General features: G+C 42.5%; 1 protein-coding gene across 2 annotated transcripts in view; it reads left to right on the plus strand.

Annotated features, from left to right (window-relative positions):
- The window catches only part of GRK3 (G protein-coupled receptor kinase 3), a 226,811-nt gene extending 209,468 nt beyond the window's left edge, over positions 1 to 17,343 (plus strand). For both annotated transcript variants that reach the window (XM_075568954.1, XM_075568955.1), the window contains 8 exons: positions 822 to 888; positions 1,509 to 1,609; positions 2,673 to 2,739; positions 3,118 to 3,213; positions 4,857 to 5,019; positions 6,618 to 6,754; positions 10,469 to 10,582; positions 11,462 to 17,343. In XM_075568954.1, coding sequence (XP_075425069.1) covers positions 822 to 888; positions 1,509 to 1,609; positions 2,673 to 2,739; positions 3,118 to 3,213; positions 4,857 to 5,019; positions 6,618 to 6,754; positions 10,469 to 10,582; positions 11,462 to 11,623 — 907 coding nt within the window. In that variant the 3' untranslated portion in view covers positions 11,624 to 17,343. The remainder of the gene's footprint in view (positions 1 to 821; positions 889 to 1,508; positions 1,610 to 2,672; positions 2,740 to 3,117; positions 3,214 to 4,856; positions 5,020 to 6,617; positions 6,755 to 10,468; positions 10,583 to 11,461) is intronic.
- Positions 17,344 to 20,004: the final 2,661 nt, after the last annotated feature.

Raw genomic sequence — 20,004 nt, forward strand, 5'->3', positions numbered from 1 at the left:
GTGGAAGCACTGTTGATATTGGGGCAAGACAGGGTTGCAGACCTGTCTGAGACACACAAATGCACCACAAGTGCTATTTTTTATTTACTATATACCCTATGAACCTTCGATATTTTTACTGTTCTTTTCATTTGCGGAGCTCTCACACACACCTTAGGCCTGGGACATGGTGCAGGGAGCGGCGCTGGGCAGCGCTGACGCTCACGCTCTCCTGCTCAAGCAGGAGATTTTTCTTGTCCCTGCATGAGCACCAGCGAGCGCGCTTGTGTGCCGGGTGGGAGGCGGAGCGGGAGGCGGGGCTAGCGCTTCACGGCACCGACGTCACGGACTGCCATTGGCTTCTGGCAGTCACGTGACCGGCCCTGCGCTTCCCTAAGCGGGAAATCTAAAATTTCTCTGTCGGCTGAAATTCCACACGCCTCCGCACGCCTGCAGAAGCCCCGTCTAAAGCCGCGCTGATAGGGATAATGTCTCCCCTCAGCGCGCCTCAGCACGGTCTTTTTGACCATGTCCGAGGCCTCATTTTGAAGCCACTCTTGCAATAGTAGAATCACATTTTCTGCAGAGCTGTAATTATTTTTCTCATGATATCCTATTTTCACGTAACATGGTTGGTCAGATTAGTGTGCATCAGATGCCAGCTTGAATTAGTTGAAGAGGCTATAAGGGAACTTAATTATTTTATTTTTTAATACTTTTATTTTTACTTTGAATTTATTTTTTAGATTGTTTTAATGTGTGTGTGTGCTAATATGTGTTTGGCTCCATCGTTCCACCCACCGGTGTTGTACTTAGTTTCTGTTCTTTCTCTCTTCCTCCAGTCACAGCCCGTTCCGGCAGCACAAAACCAAAGATAAGCACGAGATAGACCGCATGACGCTCACCATGGTAAGATTTGGTGTTATGACGTCATATGTATGACTTCTGTCCAAAATGTTGTTTGTTGCAGGCAAACTGCGGCAAAAGCTGCTAAGTTGACATCAAGACTTACTTTCCATTAGTATTCTTATGCCGCTATTCAGTATACTACTGTATGAAGCCGACTTCTCCATGGCCAGAGAAGATGTTGGTCACATCCAGTTGAAAAGAGCTGACCTCATCTCCAGCACAGGGAAGATGTCGTAGAATATTCAGAATGGCAGAGGTTGTCAACTCCAGTCACCAAGGGCTACCAACAGGTCAGGTTTTAAGGATATCCCTGCTTCAGCACAGGTGACTCAATCATAAGGACTGAGCTACTGATTGAGCAACCTTTGTTGAAGCAGAGATGTCCCTAACACTTGGCCTGTTGGTGGCCCTTGAGGACTGGAGTTGACCACTCTGGCAATATGGGCTTTAGATCCCCCCGATCTGTTTATAAACCACCTTCTTTATCAGCTTGTTTCATTTTATATATATATATATATATATATATATATATGTGTATATATATATATATATGTATATTTATTTATTTATAAATAACGTGACCTAACCTCCCTTGTTTCTCGGTTTCCTTCCATCTAAAGAATGTTGAGCTGCCAGATTCCTTCACCCCAGAGCTGAAGTCCCTGTTGGAGGGTCTTCTCCAGCGAGATGTGAGCAAGAGACTCGGCTGTCAGGGATGCAGGTAGGTTTCACCTTCCCAATATCTCCTAAATACTCCCGGTTACGTTGTGCATTAAACGCAGCACGTGTATGAAGTCTTTACCTGTTTGACTTCATTCCAGGCTACTCTAGCATATAATTGATGGTCATAATTCTTTTTTTATTCAGTAGGAATGGGGGTTTGTTTGTATGGTACCAACAACCATGTACAGCGTGTTTTACAATAGAGACAAGAGAATTATACAATGGTACAGTTCAGGGGTATGTGCACCAAGTAAATATGAGTAAGGATTCCTGTCCCAAAGAGCTTACCATTTATGGGGTATGTTTTATAAGCTCCAAGGTCACCGGTGTCCATTGGAGCTTTCATGTCAGATCGCACGGACTGGCGATGTTGGTACGTGTAGAATATAACCCTATTGGGAGGCAGTGTGAGTGGAGTGCATTGTAGTGCTTGGCCAGGGTGTAAGTGAATATGGAAGAAGTTGTGGGGTTTTGAAGATAATGAAACACAGGTGGGGTTTTAGGAGTTGAAATGTTGGGAATAAAGGGACTTGACGAATGGTATGGGGCAGAACGTTTCGGAGGTATGGGGGCAGTGAGGGAGAAAAGAGTCAAGAGTGAGAGAGATATAGGGTCAGGAGGGGCTGAAAGGAGACCCGTTGTCCTTCGGTGCTCATGTACTAAATAACTTCATTTGTTCGTGAACATAAAGCAGCTACTTCTTCCCAAATTGCCTCCCTCGGAGACCTTCCAACCTGAGCAGTAACCGACAATGGGATATTTACATACATACAGGGGGCCGACCTCAAGAAAGCCGAAAACTCAGTGTATGTATTTGAAAAACATGTTAATCTAGGCAGATACATCTCGTTTTCACAAATCTCTTGGGTTTAGCAGAGAACGTACAGTACATCGCTTTCTGAAATAAATCCAGCTGGGGAACAAATTAGTTTTAGCTGAGAGTAAAAAGGGAAAGAGGAATTGCGTTGGGGTAACCCGGAGATGGAGTTAGTAGTGGGGATTCTGCCAAAAGCTTTATTTGGGAGGTCTTGTTTATTTGTTTTTCCCCGTTTCCTTTGCAGCGCACAAGAAGTGAAGGAGCATCCTTTCTTCAAAGGCATTGACTGGCAGCAAGTGTATTTGCAAAAGGTAATTGAGTTACTTGTATTACTGTGGCTGCAAAGCTGGGTATTTCGTGCCTGCAAACGACTGTATGGAAGGATTGTCACTGTGGCCACTGGCATGGCTTATATTTGCATATAGCAAATGCATATTATTTTCTAGATAGGTGGGTCAAATACGGTATTCACTACAACACTTCCGGAGAGCTGGGCCCTGACCTCTGGGGTGACTGCCCACCAAAAACATTGTAAATGCGCTGCCATGTTTACACACGAGCTGGCTTCATAAATGCTCCTGAATAAAATGTAGAGACATTAAGAAGCGATACAATACAATAATGTGCGTGTGCATGTGTTTGTGTATATCCATATCTATATTGGGAGCATGCATGTCTTGTTTTCTCAGTATCCCCCACCTCTGATCCCTCCTCGAGGAGAGGTAAATGCAGCAGATGCCTTTGATATTGGATCATTTGATGAAGAGGACACAAAAGGCATTAAGGTACAGTATGGCTGCCTGACTGCATACGGTGCACATTCAAAGTGGTTTTTTTTATTAAGAACTTACAAAATGTGGGACTTCTGTACCTCAGGGGCTATTGGCAACTTTCTTAAATATACTTGTGCATGGAGCTTTCCAAACCTCACATGTCTCTCTACGTGTGGGATGGATTCCACTGGAAAGAATGTCAATTCAGTTGGATATCCCAACGTAAGCAAGGGAGTCTGGGTAGCCGTGTTGCTCCTTTCTTCCATTAAATAGCAAAGCAGTGAGGGGGAGTAGAGGGTATGATACCTTTTATTGGACCAACAAGTAGTTTATATGTTACAAGCTTTTGAACCTCTCAGGGTCTTTCATCGGGTGACCCAATGAAGAACCCAGAGAGGTTTGAAAGCGTCTAACATAACTCCTTTTTGGGTCCAATAAGAGGTATCATACCCCCTACTCCCCCTCACTCCTTCGTTAGTAGTTAGATATCCCAGCGCGTGTTACAACATGCACATTAAATAACTTTATTTATATAGCGATTTCCTCCTAATGGGACTCAAAGCGCTTACAGTTACAAAAAAGGATAAAAGAAGAAAGCATTGAAGGTTATAAAGAGGCCAAACACAAGGAAAGATACAACACAGGGTGGGACGGGGCTGCAGCTATCAAGTGCCGGACAGGTTGTGGTTCATTAATTAAATGCCTGGCTAAATACGTATGTCTTGAGCCTGTGTTTATAGATTTCCATGAAGATCATATTCTCTGTAAAACAGCAGATAATTGTGTAGTAAATGGAAAAAAGATTAATTTCTTTCATAAAAGTCATACATTGAACTTTACGGATATCCATATATTGTTGAATTTAAGATTGAGGCATTTGATAAAGTGCTACAATCTGTTCTTTCTTTTTCTTTCTTTCTTTTTGGGAAAACCTATATTTCCACTCCTTTTTTTTCTTTTCTTGTTTATCTTTGGATAAAAGGGATTTAGATTATAAAGACCCAACATTGACATTCTCATTAAGTGAATGTAGCTTAAAGAAGCTTTTCATCTCTGGTCCTTCTATACACTACGACTACATAAACGCACATAGGGGGTCATTCATTAAACCACGGACCCTTCACGTCATTGGGAGTTTCCGTGGGATTGTCCGAATCGGGGCACTGTCACAGTTTAATAAATCACCCCCATACACCAAAGTTTTGGTGTTGTTAGCAGATTCTGAAGAAATTAGAGTTGCGTCTGTGTTTGCCTGAGCGATAATAATAATCACAATAATTTTATATAGCACTTTTCTCTCAAAGTGCTTCACAATTACAGTAAGGTGCGCGGTACGCAGCACATAGGAATGTTACAGGCACCGTCACTGCCCAGATGAGTTTACAATCTATGTTTTTGGTGCCTGAAGCACAGGGAGATAAAGTGACTTGCCCAAGGTCAAACAGAGCTGATACCAGGAATTGAACCAGGGTCCCCTGACTCGGTGTCATTGCTTACAGAGTCAGTGTCTTCACTCACTGAGCCGCTCCTTCACCTTATACATGGCAAACACCGATAGCTGCGGCACTTGTTCTGAATGCTGCCCCTTGTTGCACGTGGGAGCATTCTGTCTTCATCCAAGTATTTACCCCTCATCACACGGTTTATCTCTCCAGCTTCTTGATAGCGATCAAGAACTGTACAAGAACTTCCCTTTGGTAATATCAGAGCGCTGGCAACAAGAAGTAGCAGAAACCGTTTATGAAGCCGTCAATGTCGACACGGATAAAATAGAGGCCCGGAAGCGCGCCAAAAACAAGCAGCTGGGTCATGAAGAAGGTACAGTAGCATCTTACACACACTTCCCTGGGAAATATGTATAGATATGTTTGTGTGTGTGGGGGGGGGGAAGGTTCGGCAGGTGGGGAGGGGGGGAAGGTTCGGCAGGTGGGGAGGAGGGGGTTTTGGGCAGGTGGTGAGGGGGGCTTTGGGCAGGTGGTGAAGGGGGGGTTTGGGCAGGTGGTGGGGGGGTGTTTGGGCAGGTGGTGGGGGGGGGTTTGAGCAGGTGGGGGGGGGAGTCTCGGCGGCTCAACCGCTTTGTTACCTGGGAGAATAGGCAGCATGGGGCGAGTGAGGAGAGGGTGAGGTGCCCCTGAGTAGGGGCCGGTGCTGTGGGTGATGGCGGGGTTCCCGGCGGGACTGTTGTGGTGCCGGGCGCAGGACGGTACGGGCGTGGGGCGGTAGCTGGCAGGACATCCGTGGGTAATGCGGAGACCCGGCTGTACTGTGGGGGGTGGGTAGCTGGCGGGACGGGCGGCGACGCGGGTGGGCCAGCGGAAGTACGGGGGTGTTGCGGTTGCTGGCGGCACGGGCGGCGGTGATTCGGGGGGGGGGGGGCGGCGGTACTGGGGTGGGTACGGTCCCGGGGAAGGGGGGTGCTGGGGGTGTACAGGCGCGGGAGGTGGTGGGACTGCGGTGGGGATGGTGGTGGGGGAGAGGCGGTAGCCAGCGGGTGTGGGGTGTGAGGAGTTTGGCTGAGGCACAGCGGGGGTATTTTGGGTGAGGGGGTGGCGGGTGGAGTGAGGCAGGTCAGGACGGTATGGCTGCACGGGACCCACGGGGGGGGCGAGACACCGGCCAATGAGAGCCGTGGGAGGGCGGGCGGACCGACGGACCAATCAAATTGTCTACAGGGACGCACAAACAACACTTTCAGTTTTATATACTGTATATAGATGTGTGTATATATGTATGTATGTGTCTGTATATATAGGAACATGCCAACTGATTGACCCCGTGAGTGCCAGACAGATTTGTATTTGCTGTGTACCAGTATGCGCCGTTTTTCAGCATTTTATAATTTGTTGGGAGTTACAAAGTCAGCACCATAGAAAATATTTGACAATTCTAAAACAATATCCGAAACCTTTTTCGAATTTTGGAAATATTTCTGAAATAACGAAGAGGAAACCCTGTGAAACGGATGTTGACCCATTCTCCCATCTCTATTGCAGACCCTTCTAACAGTAGGGGTTAAATAGTGCAACCACCAAACAGACACGCGATTGTCTGCAGACATGTGCATGTCATCTAGCCATGGGGTAGCCAACTCCAGTCCTCAAGAGCTACCAACAGGTCAGGTTTTTCAGGATATCCCTGCTTCAGCACAGGTGGTACAGTCGAAAACTGAGCCACTGGTTGAGCCGCCTGTGCTGAAGCCGGAATATCCTGAAACCCTGACCTGTTTGTGGCCCTTGAAGACTGGAGTTGGCCTCCCCTGGAGTAGCCCTCCTTTACTTCTTGTTAATGGCGCTGTGCAAAGCCCTTGTCTGTCTCTTTTTAAAGTCCAACATGAGATTTCCAACGATTGCGCATCCTAAAATGACTGAAGACGCTGACTGCCCTTAATAAGAATAACGCCATTCTCTCTGCTGCAGATTACGCACTGGGGAAAGATTGCATTATGCACGGCTACATGTTGAAATTGGGGAACCCGTTCTTAACACAGTGGCAGCGGCGTTATTTTTACCTCTTTCCAAACCGACTTGAATGGAGGGGAGAAGGAGAATCTCGGGTAAGATCACGTGCACTGTACGGGCATCTGTGTGCTGTATGCAACTGTAATCATAGCAAGGATCAAAAAAGCAGTAAGACTGGGTATTTACAGAGCAAAGCCCAAAGATGTAACATTTCTGGCTTCATGGCACGGGGGGGAGGGGGTTCCCAAAGCTTTGTGCCTTGTTGTGTGGTCTTTATGCTCTGTTTTTTTTTGCAATGGTTATTTTTGTTGGTATTTACAGTGTCTGTTTTCCAGGCTGAGTCCCCTGTGCCACTGAGCGCGCTGTGCTTGAAGCTTGAAGAGGTTGCTTCTAGCTATCTATATTTTTATGTCCTCGCTCACGCTCACCCACGCTTGGCGCTTGCACAATCAAAAAAAACGAACTTTGAACGGCTTCCCTGCAATGACACCCCCTCCCTCCCCCCTCCCGCATGCGCTTGCGAAATTGCAAGGACACCCGGCGCTCATGCTTGGACAGTTGGTGACGTCACCGCTCTCCAAGCATGAGTGCGGTCAGCGCCAGCGGGGACTCAGCCTTAACCTTTGTGTGTTTAGAAAAGGATGGGATCTCCCCGTAGACCATTTTCGTTACACATTTATTGATATTTTTCATTATTAGGAATAGAAATGTATTTTTAAAATCTATGAATGTTATTTATAGTAAATCAAGAGAATTTTTCAATCCCCTCCAAAAAAAAAAAAAGTCTGCTTAGAACACATGTTTTGAATCATTTGGCTGCACGACAATTATTTTCTAATGTATGTTTAACATAGATATATATTTAGGCTATTTAAAAAAAAAAAAAAATATGTTGGGCTATGCATTTCCTGGAAAAGAATTCACTGAAATTAAACATCTTGGGTTTTCAAATAGTTGAATATTCAGTAATAGCTGGAAATCTGCTTAGAACACACATTATGAATCATTAGGCGGCACTACCAGTATTTACTAATGTATGTTTAACATACTGTAGATGTATATATTTAGGCTATTTAAAAAAATATACAGTATATATATATACATATATATATACATACATACATACATATATTTCCTGGAAAAGAATTCACTGAAATGAAACATCTTGGGTTTACAAATACTGCAGTTAAATATTCAGTAATAGCTGTGAATCCATCAACCTAATGCGCGGCTCTTCAACTCGTTTTCCCAGCAGAAGGGTTACAAGCTTATGGTAATTTAATTTGATATATGAAAAATGATTATATTGAAACATTTGACAAGCATTTATACCATCTGTACCATATACATTAACTTCAGTTACCAGTGACTGTCCGTGTGCCAAACGGCCCTTGCCTAAGGAACTGGTATGAAATGACCAGGTGCAGAGTCCAAGGGTCACATCACAAGGCTCTTTGAGGGCTTGATTTGACCCATGGGCTGCCAGTTAAAGAGTACTGACCCAATCTGTCACGATTTGATATTTAGTGAAAGCCAGATAATCATTGGAGATCATTAAAGCAGCAAAAGACGTAGCACTGCACGATTTGTCCACTTTTTTTATTTTTTTATTACAGGTTTGAAGCAAGCGGTCTCCGGAGCTGAACTGTGTTCATTTCAGCTCCGGCTTCCTGAGATATACGTGGGGGGGTGCCGGTATCTCTGCTCGGTTTAAATGTCCGGGTCACGCGGGCCAATAGGAATCTGCTACGGATGATGTCGCGGCTTCCGATTGGCTCGCAGGACATTTCAACGCCAACATTTCATTAGCCACACACGTTCCCTGGCTGCAGAGATACTGGCACCTCTACGGAGGTGTGTATCTCTGGAAGAAGGGGGGCCCCGGAGCTGAAATTAACAGAGCCCTGCTCCCGAGACCCCCTGCTTCAAACGTATCATTAAAAATGACATTGCGCAGTGCTATATGTAAGCTGCTTTAACATTCATACTGGAGATCTGCAGTACCTACCTCCACCCATCTCCATCTTTATTATCAGTGCTTTAACTGTGCTGTTCAAACACGTTGCTGTTCCCGGTGTAGTCCAAGTTTCAACATGAACCCCCTGTATTGTTTGACGTTCATGGCGGTATTGTTTCTCATTTAGGAACCCTGGCGTGTTTATAAAAAAAAACATCAGCTGGTAAGGCGTGAGTGGAATGACCATAGCATTTCCCGAAAAGATAATGCTATAGTCGAGTTGTGATCATGTTTTAGAGCTGTCGTTCTAAATCGTAGCATTACCCAAGCAGACTATCCCTTCAGTGTGTCACCCTAAAAAGAAAGGAAACAACCTCACAATACAATGATTGCTGAAACAACCTTAACCAACAATGTGACTAGTTGTTAGATCGATGGCATCTTTTACGTCTGCTGTAATAAACGGTAGTATCCCCTTGTTTAGAACTCTTTGTTGCCAGAGGAGCCAGAAACCTGTGTTTCAGGGAGAGAAAGGGTGCAGAAGTGTTCTAGCTGCAGTTTTATAAATATACATTCAAAGAACTGCCCGAAATGCTCTTTTCAAGATCTTTTTGCTTTGCAAGTGTGATGGTCATCTGAAGAAAAATTTAAAATACCTTCTGATTTAACGATCACTCAGACTACAGTGCTGTAACAAATTTGTTATATATATATATATATATATATATATATATATATATATATATATATATATATATATATATATATAATGTGTGTGTACACACACACACACACACACACACACACACACATATATATATATATATTTATGTTGTCAATACCAAAAATGAGATGATTACCGGTACCAGCAATAAAGAGAAGTAAAGTGAATCCAAATCTTACTTTATTGGAACATAAATCACACCCAGACCTGATGTTTCGGACCCCAGAGAGACCTTTATCAGGGCTGAATATATATATATATATATATATATATATATATATATATATATATAGTGATTGTGTGCTGGGATAGACAGTTGTTACATCTGTGTGCAATGCATCACCGGAAATTATATCACTACAGAGCACAGAGGGCACAGAATTTCTATAAATCCAATGATACGGCATAGTATAGGATAATGTATGCAATAGGACCACTTCCACTCCCTGTGAATATTGTATCCTCATGTGCCTTCCCAGGGTATAGTAGCTGAAGGTTCAGGGCATCTCCCAATAAGACAGTTTGACTCCCTGCTAAATGATTCTATGCCAACAGCCAGCTAAGGGGGAACACAACTAAAACAGACTGGCCTGGTTTGAATAATGTAATCTTCCATTGTCCCTGCGTTATTTCTGACAATGCACGTAACGCTGCTCTGTGCTCAACCACTTATGGTTCATCTGAGATCAGCGGGAAAGGTTAATTGTTTATGCTGTACAATTGTCCAGCATCCCATATGCCAAGCAACAGCTCACGTGCCAGATCATTTTCCATCTCGAGGTCTTGAACGAGATGAATTGGCTAATAAGAAATTATGGAGAAAAGTGTGTACATTATATAGACCTCCATCCCACAACAAAAGGGAAAATCGTATGTACATATCAGTGCTGGGATTCAGCAATGTCGCATCCTTTTGGTTTCTTGCATCCTTTCTTACAGTTGATGTGCAGTATTAGCATAACCCCATGTGAGAGTGTGTTTCATAGAAATTATTTTCCCCTCAATTAGATCACCAGCCCAATTGTGATGCTTTCTCGTAGATCCCGATTTGTAAACATAACCACGTCTGTACTGTCTCCGAGCTCCAAATTCTTATTGCTTGTTTGTTTTTTTTATTTTGTGATCCAGCAAAACTTATTGACCATGGAGCAGATTGTATCTGTGGAAGACACCCAGATTAAGGACAAGAAATGCATTTTGCTGAGGATCAAAGGAGCAAAACAGTTTGTCCTGCAGTGCGAGGTAAGACTTCACTTTTAAGACATGCCCCATTTTTTTCTTTACACACACATTGAGATCTGACACACAAATTACTTCATCAAATAAGACTGTGATGTGACGTTTGTAGTTCTAATAAAGACATCATTTTAATTCAGTGGATTGTTTCAGTAACAATGTGTGAATTATAATCACATTGAATTGCAACATACTACGTTGTGTTTCTGCTATTTAGAACTTTAATTAAAGCAAACCTACATTGTGCGACGCGCCAAACTGCAAAGCGGCAGCCTGCAGAACAGACTTGAGAATTTGTTCTCGGCACCCGAGCGGTTCAGCCAATGAGGGCAAACTACTCCGCCACTCCTCCTTGTCTCCTTTGGCCGCCTCCCGACTTCAGTTCACGTGCCGCTTTGCCGGATCGCAGCAGTGACGTCACCGGATCGCGCGCAGACCCAGCCAGAGCTGGTATAATCGTAGCCTAAGAGAGATACAATGGCTGGATTATTGGTATACAGATGTAGCCAGAGTAACGGTATGTGCTGCCGGGGGAAGCCGCAGAATCGTGAACGCGGCATCAGCCAGCAGCAGGACATTTTCTAGTGGGGTGTCCGGCAGACAGCCACAGCTTTACTGTCCCCGGGGCCACCGGGTTTTGCTTTTCTTCACGCAATCTCCGAGGACACAGATTCTGGTTACATCTGTAATATTTACCAATCTGGCAATATGACTCAACAATTGTATTAAAAGATAGACACGTGGTCAACATATTAAGACCTAATTCAACATTTCTAGTGGACTCTGCAACGCCAATTTCCAATATAGTTAGACACCTAAATGAACCAAGTAGATTTTATTACAGTACACTCCACCAACTACATCTCTGCTTGTATCTTTCCCCAGAGTGATCCAGAGTTTATACAGTGGAAGAAAGAGCTGACCGAAGCGTTCACCGAGGCACAGCGGCTGTTACGTCGGGCCCCGAAATTTCTGAACAAGTCTCGCTCTGCAGTCGTAGAGATCTCCAAACCACCACTCAGCCACAGAAATAGCAATGGTCTTTAGGTGGCAAGACAGGACCAAGAGTTCTTAGGGATAACTACTTATATCACCTTGTCTAAGGTCCTCAGAATCGTTATTAGTTACTCGTAAAGGCCTTTAAAGGCAAGGTGTACATAGAAGAAGATTTGGAGGCCTGTATTGTCTACGGAGGACAGGACTTAACGTCTGAAGTTTACAAGAGGGTCTGAGGCAATGAAGAGATGAATATTCACTAACAGAAGTTTTGAAAGTTGCCAAATTTAGTGATCGCTCATCGTTCTCATGCATCAGTGTATCCTGAAGATGCGCAGAATGGCCTGCCTCTTCGTGCTGAAGAAGCAAAGAAAGTCAGCCCCTGCTTTTCTTTTGGCATATGCATGCTTTGGTATATGCCCAACAAGAATATGAAATGGTTATTGCAGTAGTTGCTTTTACGTTGATTTTTACGTCCAAAACTCAGCCTATCCCGGGATGTTTTATGAAGGCATTGCAGCATTGTAAAAATATTCTCCAGATGATCGCTTTCCTGAGTGTTGCCATATTTCCTCGTACCTTTTTTTTGGGGGGCCTCCCAACTTGCACTGTTGACTTTATATAACTGGCAGTGTGATGATACTTTTATGCACTTCAGAGTACTGACTTTTAACTGTCTTGTGATTACAAGCTGTAGATACTTCATGGGAACAGCATACCCAGAATATTCATCCAGTTCTATGTGTTCACCAGTATAGTGGCTACCACTGTCTTGCTTTGTATGAGGATATAAATAACATAGTCGAGTAATTATCAGTGAACCCGGAGTGCATGGTAGCTTCGTCTAGTGGTCTTTTAGCCAGTCAACAATTTTAGCACAGTTATTGAACAGGTCTTATTCTTCAGATACGTTTACAGTAAATATAAAGACAGTTGTTTTTCCATTTCAGGTCAATTGCACTTATTTTTGTTTTCAAGTCCAGTTTGTGCTCAAGTGAAGAACGGGTGAGAACGTTGGATAATCCCGGGACACGCTCCGTGCTGTAACCCAACTTCAATCCTTCAGATGTATCCTGTAGGTTCTCTTTCAGCTTTCACAAGGGGGGATGTTTGTTGCAGCATAACACGTTCCTGTCCTTGCTCTCCCAAGTGTTCGTCATCCACAGTTTTAAGGAACCGTCGTTCTGTCATCCTCTGCTAGGAGTCAACAAATTCAGACCTAAGAACATTTACAACAAGACTGTGAATCCTGGTGGTTTCATCTTGGCAAAATAGGACAACCAGTCTGTTTTGTGTAAGTTCCTATTACATATATGTGCTGGGTTGGAACATCTACCCTCTGGAAATGCTTAGCACTCATATTAATGGCGACTCTGCCTCAACCGTTTTGCTTTGGCTGCTCTTGACGTTCAGCGTCCCACCCGTCTTTTCTTTTCCCACGAAGTGCAAAGTGCCAATGGACTCGAACTTGATAGCGACCTATTCCTATATTTAACTGAAACTTTTGCGTGTAACTGTAAATATTATTTAAGAATTAGCTACTCGAAAGAAAGCGTGGATACAACCCGACAGCCACCGCTATGTTCTACATGGCATGAGTTCTGTCAAAACGTCTTCTGTTAAACATTGATACCTTTCCTTGGTTTGGCTACTGCAGTGGTACTCAACCTACACCATTCAGGGAAGAGCCTGTTCTGTTGTTTTAAAACTCACGGTTATGTTTTTACCGATGTGCGGTTTTCAACATGTGGTTGATTAAGGGAAAGTTACGTGTGGCACCAAGTTAAAGGTTGAGTATCACTGAACTACTGTGAAGTATGAATCCACGTTTGTACTAAGATCACATGCAGTGTTTGGCATGAACACGCAAGCAATTGTTAAATGTTACTTTGTAAAGGGAACACTGAAGCCCCATTGTCTGTAGGTGTACACCCTACCATGCTTTTCTAGCCATGGCAAAAGATACCCGAAAATATGACAAAATAATTGAAGTCAAGCAAAAACAAATGGTTACAAGATAAAATCTTTTCTGTTCTACAACAGCCTTTCAATTTCATATAAGGGTAGGGAAGTGGTCAGGACATTAGAACAGGACATTGGGCTGTGAGATCTGTCAGTCCAGCACCTCTGACCTTGCAGAAGTCTGGTTATCACTGTACACATGTAAATACTCAGCAGTGTGGATACAACTGGTACAGGCCTCTTGCAGCAGGTGTGTTTGCATGGATCTGACCATAGCACTTTACTTTCAATTCCATGAATTCCCGAACATTAGGTAATCAAACATCATACTTTACAGCTGATCCGCTTTTCTTTATTTATTTACTTTTTATTTTTGCACTGTACTTCAAGAGTTACTCGTAGCCATATTCACAGTGGATTCACAGTGGACAAGAGTGTGATGACTGTTACTCAGCACTGATTTGCAGTACCTAGGTATACTGCACTGCAATAAGATATATAATTAGTTATTCTTCACTGGATTAGTAACATGTACCTGTTTTGCCGAGCACCTTATTAGAAAAATTCAACTGTTTTATTATTTCGATCTGATGTCATTCACCGTGAACCAATAAATAGAGTAGTTTATGGATTGAATCCATACTTTACAGACTACCCAATTAACTAGTAAGTATATATATATATATATATATATATATATATATATATATATATATATATATATATATATATTCCTAACTGGATAAAGAGTGTTAAAGTAGGTCAGGGATGGCCAACTCAGTCCTCAAGGGCCACAAATAGGTCAGTAACTGAGCCACTGATTGAGCCACCTTTGCTGAAGCAGGGATATCCTGAAAAACTGACCTGTTGGTGGCACTTGAAGACTGGAGTTGGCCACCCCTGTAGTAGGTGCTGGTTTTGGTGCATTGATGCAAAATAAGCCACTGACTGACAATAAACAAGGGCCGACACACTTCCAAAGCACACACTGTGGACTGGGTACATGATACCACCCTACCTACAGTAAAACAAGGTTTGAGGTTGTTTAGTCCAATCTTTTTGAAGTAGCCTGGTCAGCACATGGTTGGCAGACACCGAATGAGTTACAGGTCCCGCCAAAAAAGGGAGAGTGTAACAAAAGATGATGCCAACACTTGTCCATTTAGAACAAGTCATACTACATATACAGATGTAGCCAACATCATAGAACCCATTAACGAGACGCTGTGCGTCAAAGCTGGAGCATTATATATAACGCAATGTTTGGGTGCGGTGCCATTGAAACAAATGTTGACATTTGCAAAATGTTGCGCCTTGGGGTGTAATGAAATCACGTTGGCTACATCTGTTCTTCAAAGTTGACTTCCTGAGAACATTCTCATCCCAAACAGAGGTAGCTAAAGTACAGCAGAGCTTAGCGTTACTTTGTTGGCTCTGATCTTGTAAGCACTTCAAGGCTGTTATGTTTTTGTACACATTCACTGCAGAAGGGGTCTTGGCAACAGGGCTCAAGTTAAAATCAAATCCAACTTAAGTTCGGTTCATGTGCAGGTCCTGGAGACAGCCAGTTGTAAGTGTACATCTAAAATAACGTGCTGGTTTGACAAATGCTACCATTACCTTATTTTGTAACCATTTGCTCGGTTGCCATTATTAAACCGCTTGCTGCAACTCATCAGAGGGTTGAACACCAATAGAGAGGAAACATCGAAACGCAATGCTGGTCCAGTCGCTTCCTTCATGTCAAAGACCTTATGGTATCAGCTCCATGCTATTCAGCACATCAACTTGTGTGGAGAGTGCATGGGTTCTGCTTGATTCATACTGTATTTTTCATACATATACAGTAGGCTTTTTATGATCTTACAGGACAGTTGCCAATGTGAATTAACTGAGAAGAAGAAAACATCCACATCGGATTACACAATTGTTAGGGAACCTTTGACGAGGTCACACTTGTATTTGCTACTGAAAAAGCCATTATTTATTTGCCTTGGGATATTAAAAGGCACCATGTCACGACCAGCTCGTCCAATATTGAAGTCAAATACTAGAGAGAACAGCTATGCCTACCAGTGACAGCTGAGTCTTACATCCTTCGCTCGTCTTACTGAGCGGTTGCAATGTTTTTAGTCAATGAAAGACTGTATTTCTCCAAACGAAAGTGAGGGCAATAAAAAAAAATATATCTGTGGTCCTTTGAAGACCAAATCCTTGTTCATGTGCAATAGTACGATATTCTCCCAACAATGAGATTCACAAACAATAAAGCACACGGGCTATTTTGGGCAATGGCACAATGTAGCCCATTATTTTCTTGGTTAACAAAGAATCAGAGGGGTGGAGTGGTTGGGGCAAAACCTACACTGTACAATTAAATACAACGGCTGCATTATGCCCCAAGGTGCCGACACTTTTCACACGCATAATATTTAACTATATTCTTAATTGAAAGTCTGTATAAGCAGGAAGAGAAGTATGCTTGTATTGTTTACTCTCGTGCAGACTTTAGGCCAAATCTGTATTCGCTTTTCCATGCAAGCGGTTTGGCTTGAAAATGTCCATACATGGTTTTCAATACCTGTGGCAATGGCGTTTAAGGCATACAATATTGTGAAAGGGGGAACAGCTCTCTGTTCTTCGTGTTCAAATTCCTTACTAATGTGGATGGCTGGGTGCTTGTTGACTGGCCGCTAACCACCTCTGCGATCAACCGAGTAATGGTTCAGTAGTTACTCACAGCACTCGTTCAAGGAGTCTGAACCACTGGTCTTCCAACCAATGGAGTTAAAGGCCCGGCATTGGAATAACGTGATGGGAATGCATTAAACTTGCGTTAGCATCATATTTTCCAAGCAAAGACTTCTCTGCATTTTGCCAGAAGGTCCAGCTGAGGTATATACATACTTACATACATACACATTGAGTGGATCATTGGAGATTTAATTAAAAACCAGTGACACTTGGCAACATATTGGATTTGCAATACAGTGAAAGTGTTCATCGTGCGTTCCTTTCTGTAACATTTTAATATCTGTATCATAAGTGATATGTTTAATATTCTTTCCAATGTCACATCATACACCCGGTCATTGGGTAATTACATGTATTATCTCCCACCTAGATAAAATTACAATACTGCAGTGGTTTGCATTGTAAATGACAATGCCTGTTTAAAATGTCCCTGCAAAAAAATGAAAACAAAGACGTACTAATATATAATTGCAACTGCAGACTGACAAGAGTGTAATAGGGATTAAAAAAAGAAGTAAAATCAATATGAAAATATATATATTAAACTAATTGGGAAGGAAGCTTTATGGGAAATTACATTGCACTGTGATCTTTGTTAACCAAGGACATGCTACATTTCCAAAATGTCTTTCGTTTTACAGTAAATCGCTTCCTTGAACAGCAACATGATCAGTTGTGACATTCATTGGCAATCGAGACTAGACAGTAAATCTGTATACAACTTTATCCTCTTTTTGGTGTTTCCACCATTCAGGGGCCTTTGTGACTTAATCCCAATGTTTAGAACAGGGGTGCTCGACTCCATTCCTCAAGCCCCCCAACAGGTGAGGTTTGCAGGATATCTCTGCTTTAGCACTGGTGGCTCAATCAGTCCCTGCTTCAGCAAAGGTGGTTCAATCAGTCCCTGCTTCAGCACAAGTGGCTCAATGAGATTGAACAATTCCAATCTGCGGGGCAACAGTTTCAGGCGAGGAGAATCCTGCTTGTGCAGCCAACACAGACAAACAATTTCTTCAAAGCGCAGGTCTCCTCTAAGACAGAGATACAAAGCAGAGTTCTACTCACAAGTTCATAATGAAGTTCTCCATTTATTGTGACAGCCACAAATCGTGGAAAAACACAATGTCAGGTCCCATATGGAACTTTCATCAGGATGAAAGTTCCATATGGGACCTGACATTGTGTTATTCCACTGTTCTTAGCTTTCACATTAAATTGAGAACTTCATTATGAACTTGTGAGTAGAGCTCTGCTTTGTATCTCTGCCTTAGAGGAGACCCGCGCTTTGAAGAAATTGTCAATCCGATTGAGACACCTGTACTGAAGCTGTGGGAAACTGACCTGTTGGGAGGTGCTTGAGGACTGGCGTTGTGCGCCCCTAGTTTAGAGCATTTTCGGGCCATCGCCGTCACTTGGCATTTATAGAAACCAACAAAAACGTAACCTGCGTACTTGCGTCTTTCAACACCAAATCCATTGGAAGCCACAGGTTCTGAGAACTGGGCATCGGCAGACCCATGACTGGTATGAGACGTTTCACCATTGGTGCAATCTGTTTTCTTTTACTGCATTTTATCTGACCCGACTGAAAACAGAACGGAGGAATGTGAAAATAAGCAGGAGACCGGAGTTAGAAATGAATGTGTCGGTGCCACAAAATGCGGACTGATTATAGTGCCGTGATGCTGCTTTTATCTGTCGGATCATTACAGAACGATACTTTCTTAACCCTAGCTGTGCGCGGGCCTGCGCACGCATCTCCCCTCGGGGCAATGCTGTGCAGGCCTTTGGCAGTGAAGGCGTTAAAAAGCAAGGCATGATCCTTAACTGTATTTGCCTGAAGTGATCCATTGCCAAGTGTTTGTACTGGAAGAGTTTGCTGTGCCAGCCAATATATCCTCTCGTGTAGAACAAGGTGAATGTGCAGTTCCACTGCATGCTAAGGAAGGAGGGGACATGCATTGTATCATTGCTTCCTCACTTCTGACCAGCTTCTGTGTGTCCCACCACAACTACCCACCCACGCTCCTTAAATCATCCCCCTGCTGTCGTATCTCTGTTGTTCCTATTGCATACTGATGTACATATTCCATCCATCGTCATGTAGAAACCATATCCCCCCCCCATTAAAAAAATAAATAAATAAAAAAGACCTTGTGCATATTCATTTTATTATTTTGTTTGAAACCAATCATTATGGACTCGGCTGTATTTTGGTAAATGAAGGTAGTTATGTAGGTATAGGACAAGAGTTATATTTTAACAAGAGTTCATTTTATATTATTTATTAAATCCATGCATTTCTTCAATGTTGCTGACATTCCATATAATTGATTCTTTATCTGTATAGTTGGTTATTTAAGGTGTGCTGGCAATTTCATTTTAAGTAGAACTATGAGCTTTATTCTGTTTTTCATAAATAAATGCCAATTGAACCCTGAATGCCCTGTCCTGTTTGCCATTTTTGTTGTCCTCATTATATGATGTATATCTTAAGATTTGTGGTTGCTGGTCATTAAAGAGACAGTTCAAGCGGCACGTTAATATGTAGCCTTTGATTGCCAATCGATTTAGTTCTTCCGTGATCGATCAGCAAAGATCCTGTTTCCCAGGGTTCACTAAATGGCCGCCGTACAGTTTTAATCAAGCATTCAGTCAGTGTAACTCAACAGCTACAAGATAGTCTTATCTTACTAAGGTAACATCTATTGTTGGGAACATTGGCAACAAATGATCACAAACAGGAAAGTGTTGCCAAGATATTACACTGGTGGGGATGTGGGCTAAAACCTGCTATAGAAATCAAAGGATGCTCAGTATATAAAAACATTAAAAATGTAATTAAGAGTTGAATATAAATTTTAAAAAAATTGAGTACGTTTGATCTAATACCATGGAACTGTTATTTAAAAAAAACAAAAAAAAAACACATGCAGGATATTGCATGTTAACCCAATTATTTAGCTATATTCGTGTTTTCCTACCTTTTTTTTGGTTAAGGAACGGAAAGTGACATTCTGAGGAACACACCAGCATCTGTAATAGCAACTCTGTGATCAAATGCATTGTAAAATCTTCTATATTTGATGCAATTTTCAAATGACTATAACATTGCAGGGTACCCTGTTGGAACACACTGAGCTATGGCGATGTGCTGCATTACTGGCCACATTCTAACAAAAATGCACACATGGCTCCTCCCATTAATGCAAAATGAGCTATTTTGCTTCTGACACAGAAAATGTAATTTTTATAACCACATCTATAATGTACCAATACACACTTGCAGCTCAATATGAGCATTGATATTAGCGTGAAAGACTGTATATTACCACTGGTGGGTCTCTTGCTTTAAATGGGTTGTAATGTAATCTGGAGTTGTTCATTGCAGGTCACGTCTACAGCTTGTACTTAAAGTTACCAAACATGGGCACTGTCCACACACACATTAATACCCCATCCAGTCATAATGAGCAGGGCTTTCTATTTTTAGTTAGGATACGCAGGTATGATACAAACCTGAAAGTATATAGTGGTTTATACATTCTTAAAGCCGCAAAACGTGAAAATTTCTATATGGTTTAAAAATAAATAAATATATATATATATATATATATAGAATCCAATGCACAGCCGGCACACCATATGCAAGTAAATAAGTTTTGGTGCTTATCCCATAAAGCAATAACAGACCATACGATACCGGTTGCAACACG

Source organism: Ascaphus truei, chromosome 13 (assembly GCF_040206685.1).
Source record: "Ascaphus truei isolate aAscTru1 chromosome 13, aAscTru1.hap1, whole genome shotgun sequence".
Taxonomy (NCBI): Eukaryota; Metazoa; Chordata; class Amphibia; order Anura; family Ascaphidae; genus Ascaphus; species Ascaphus truei.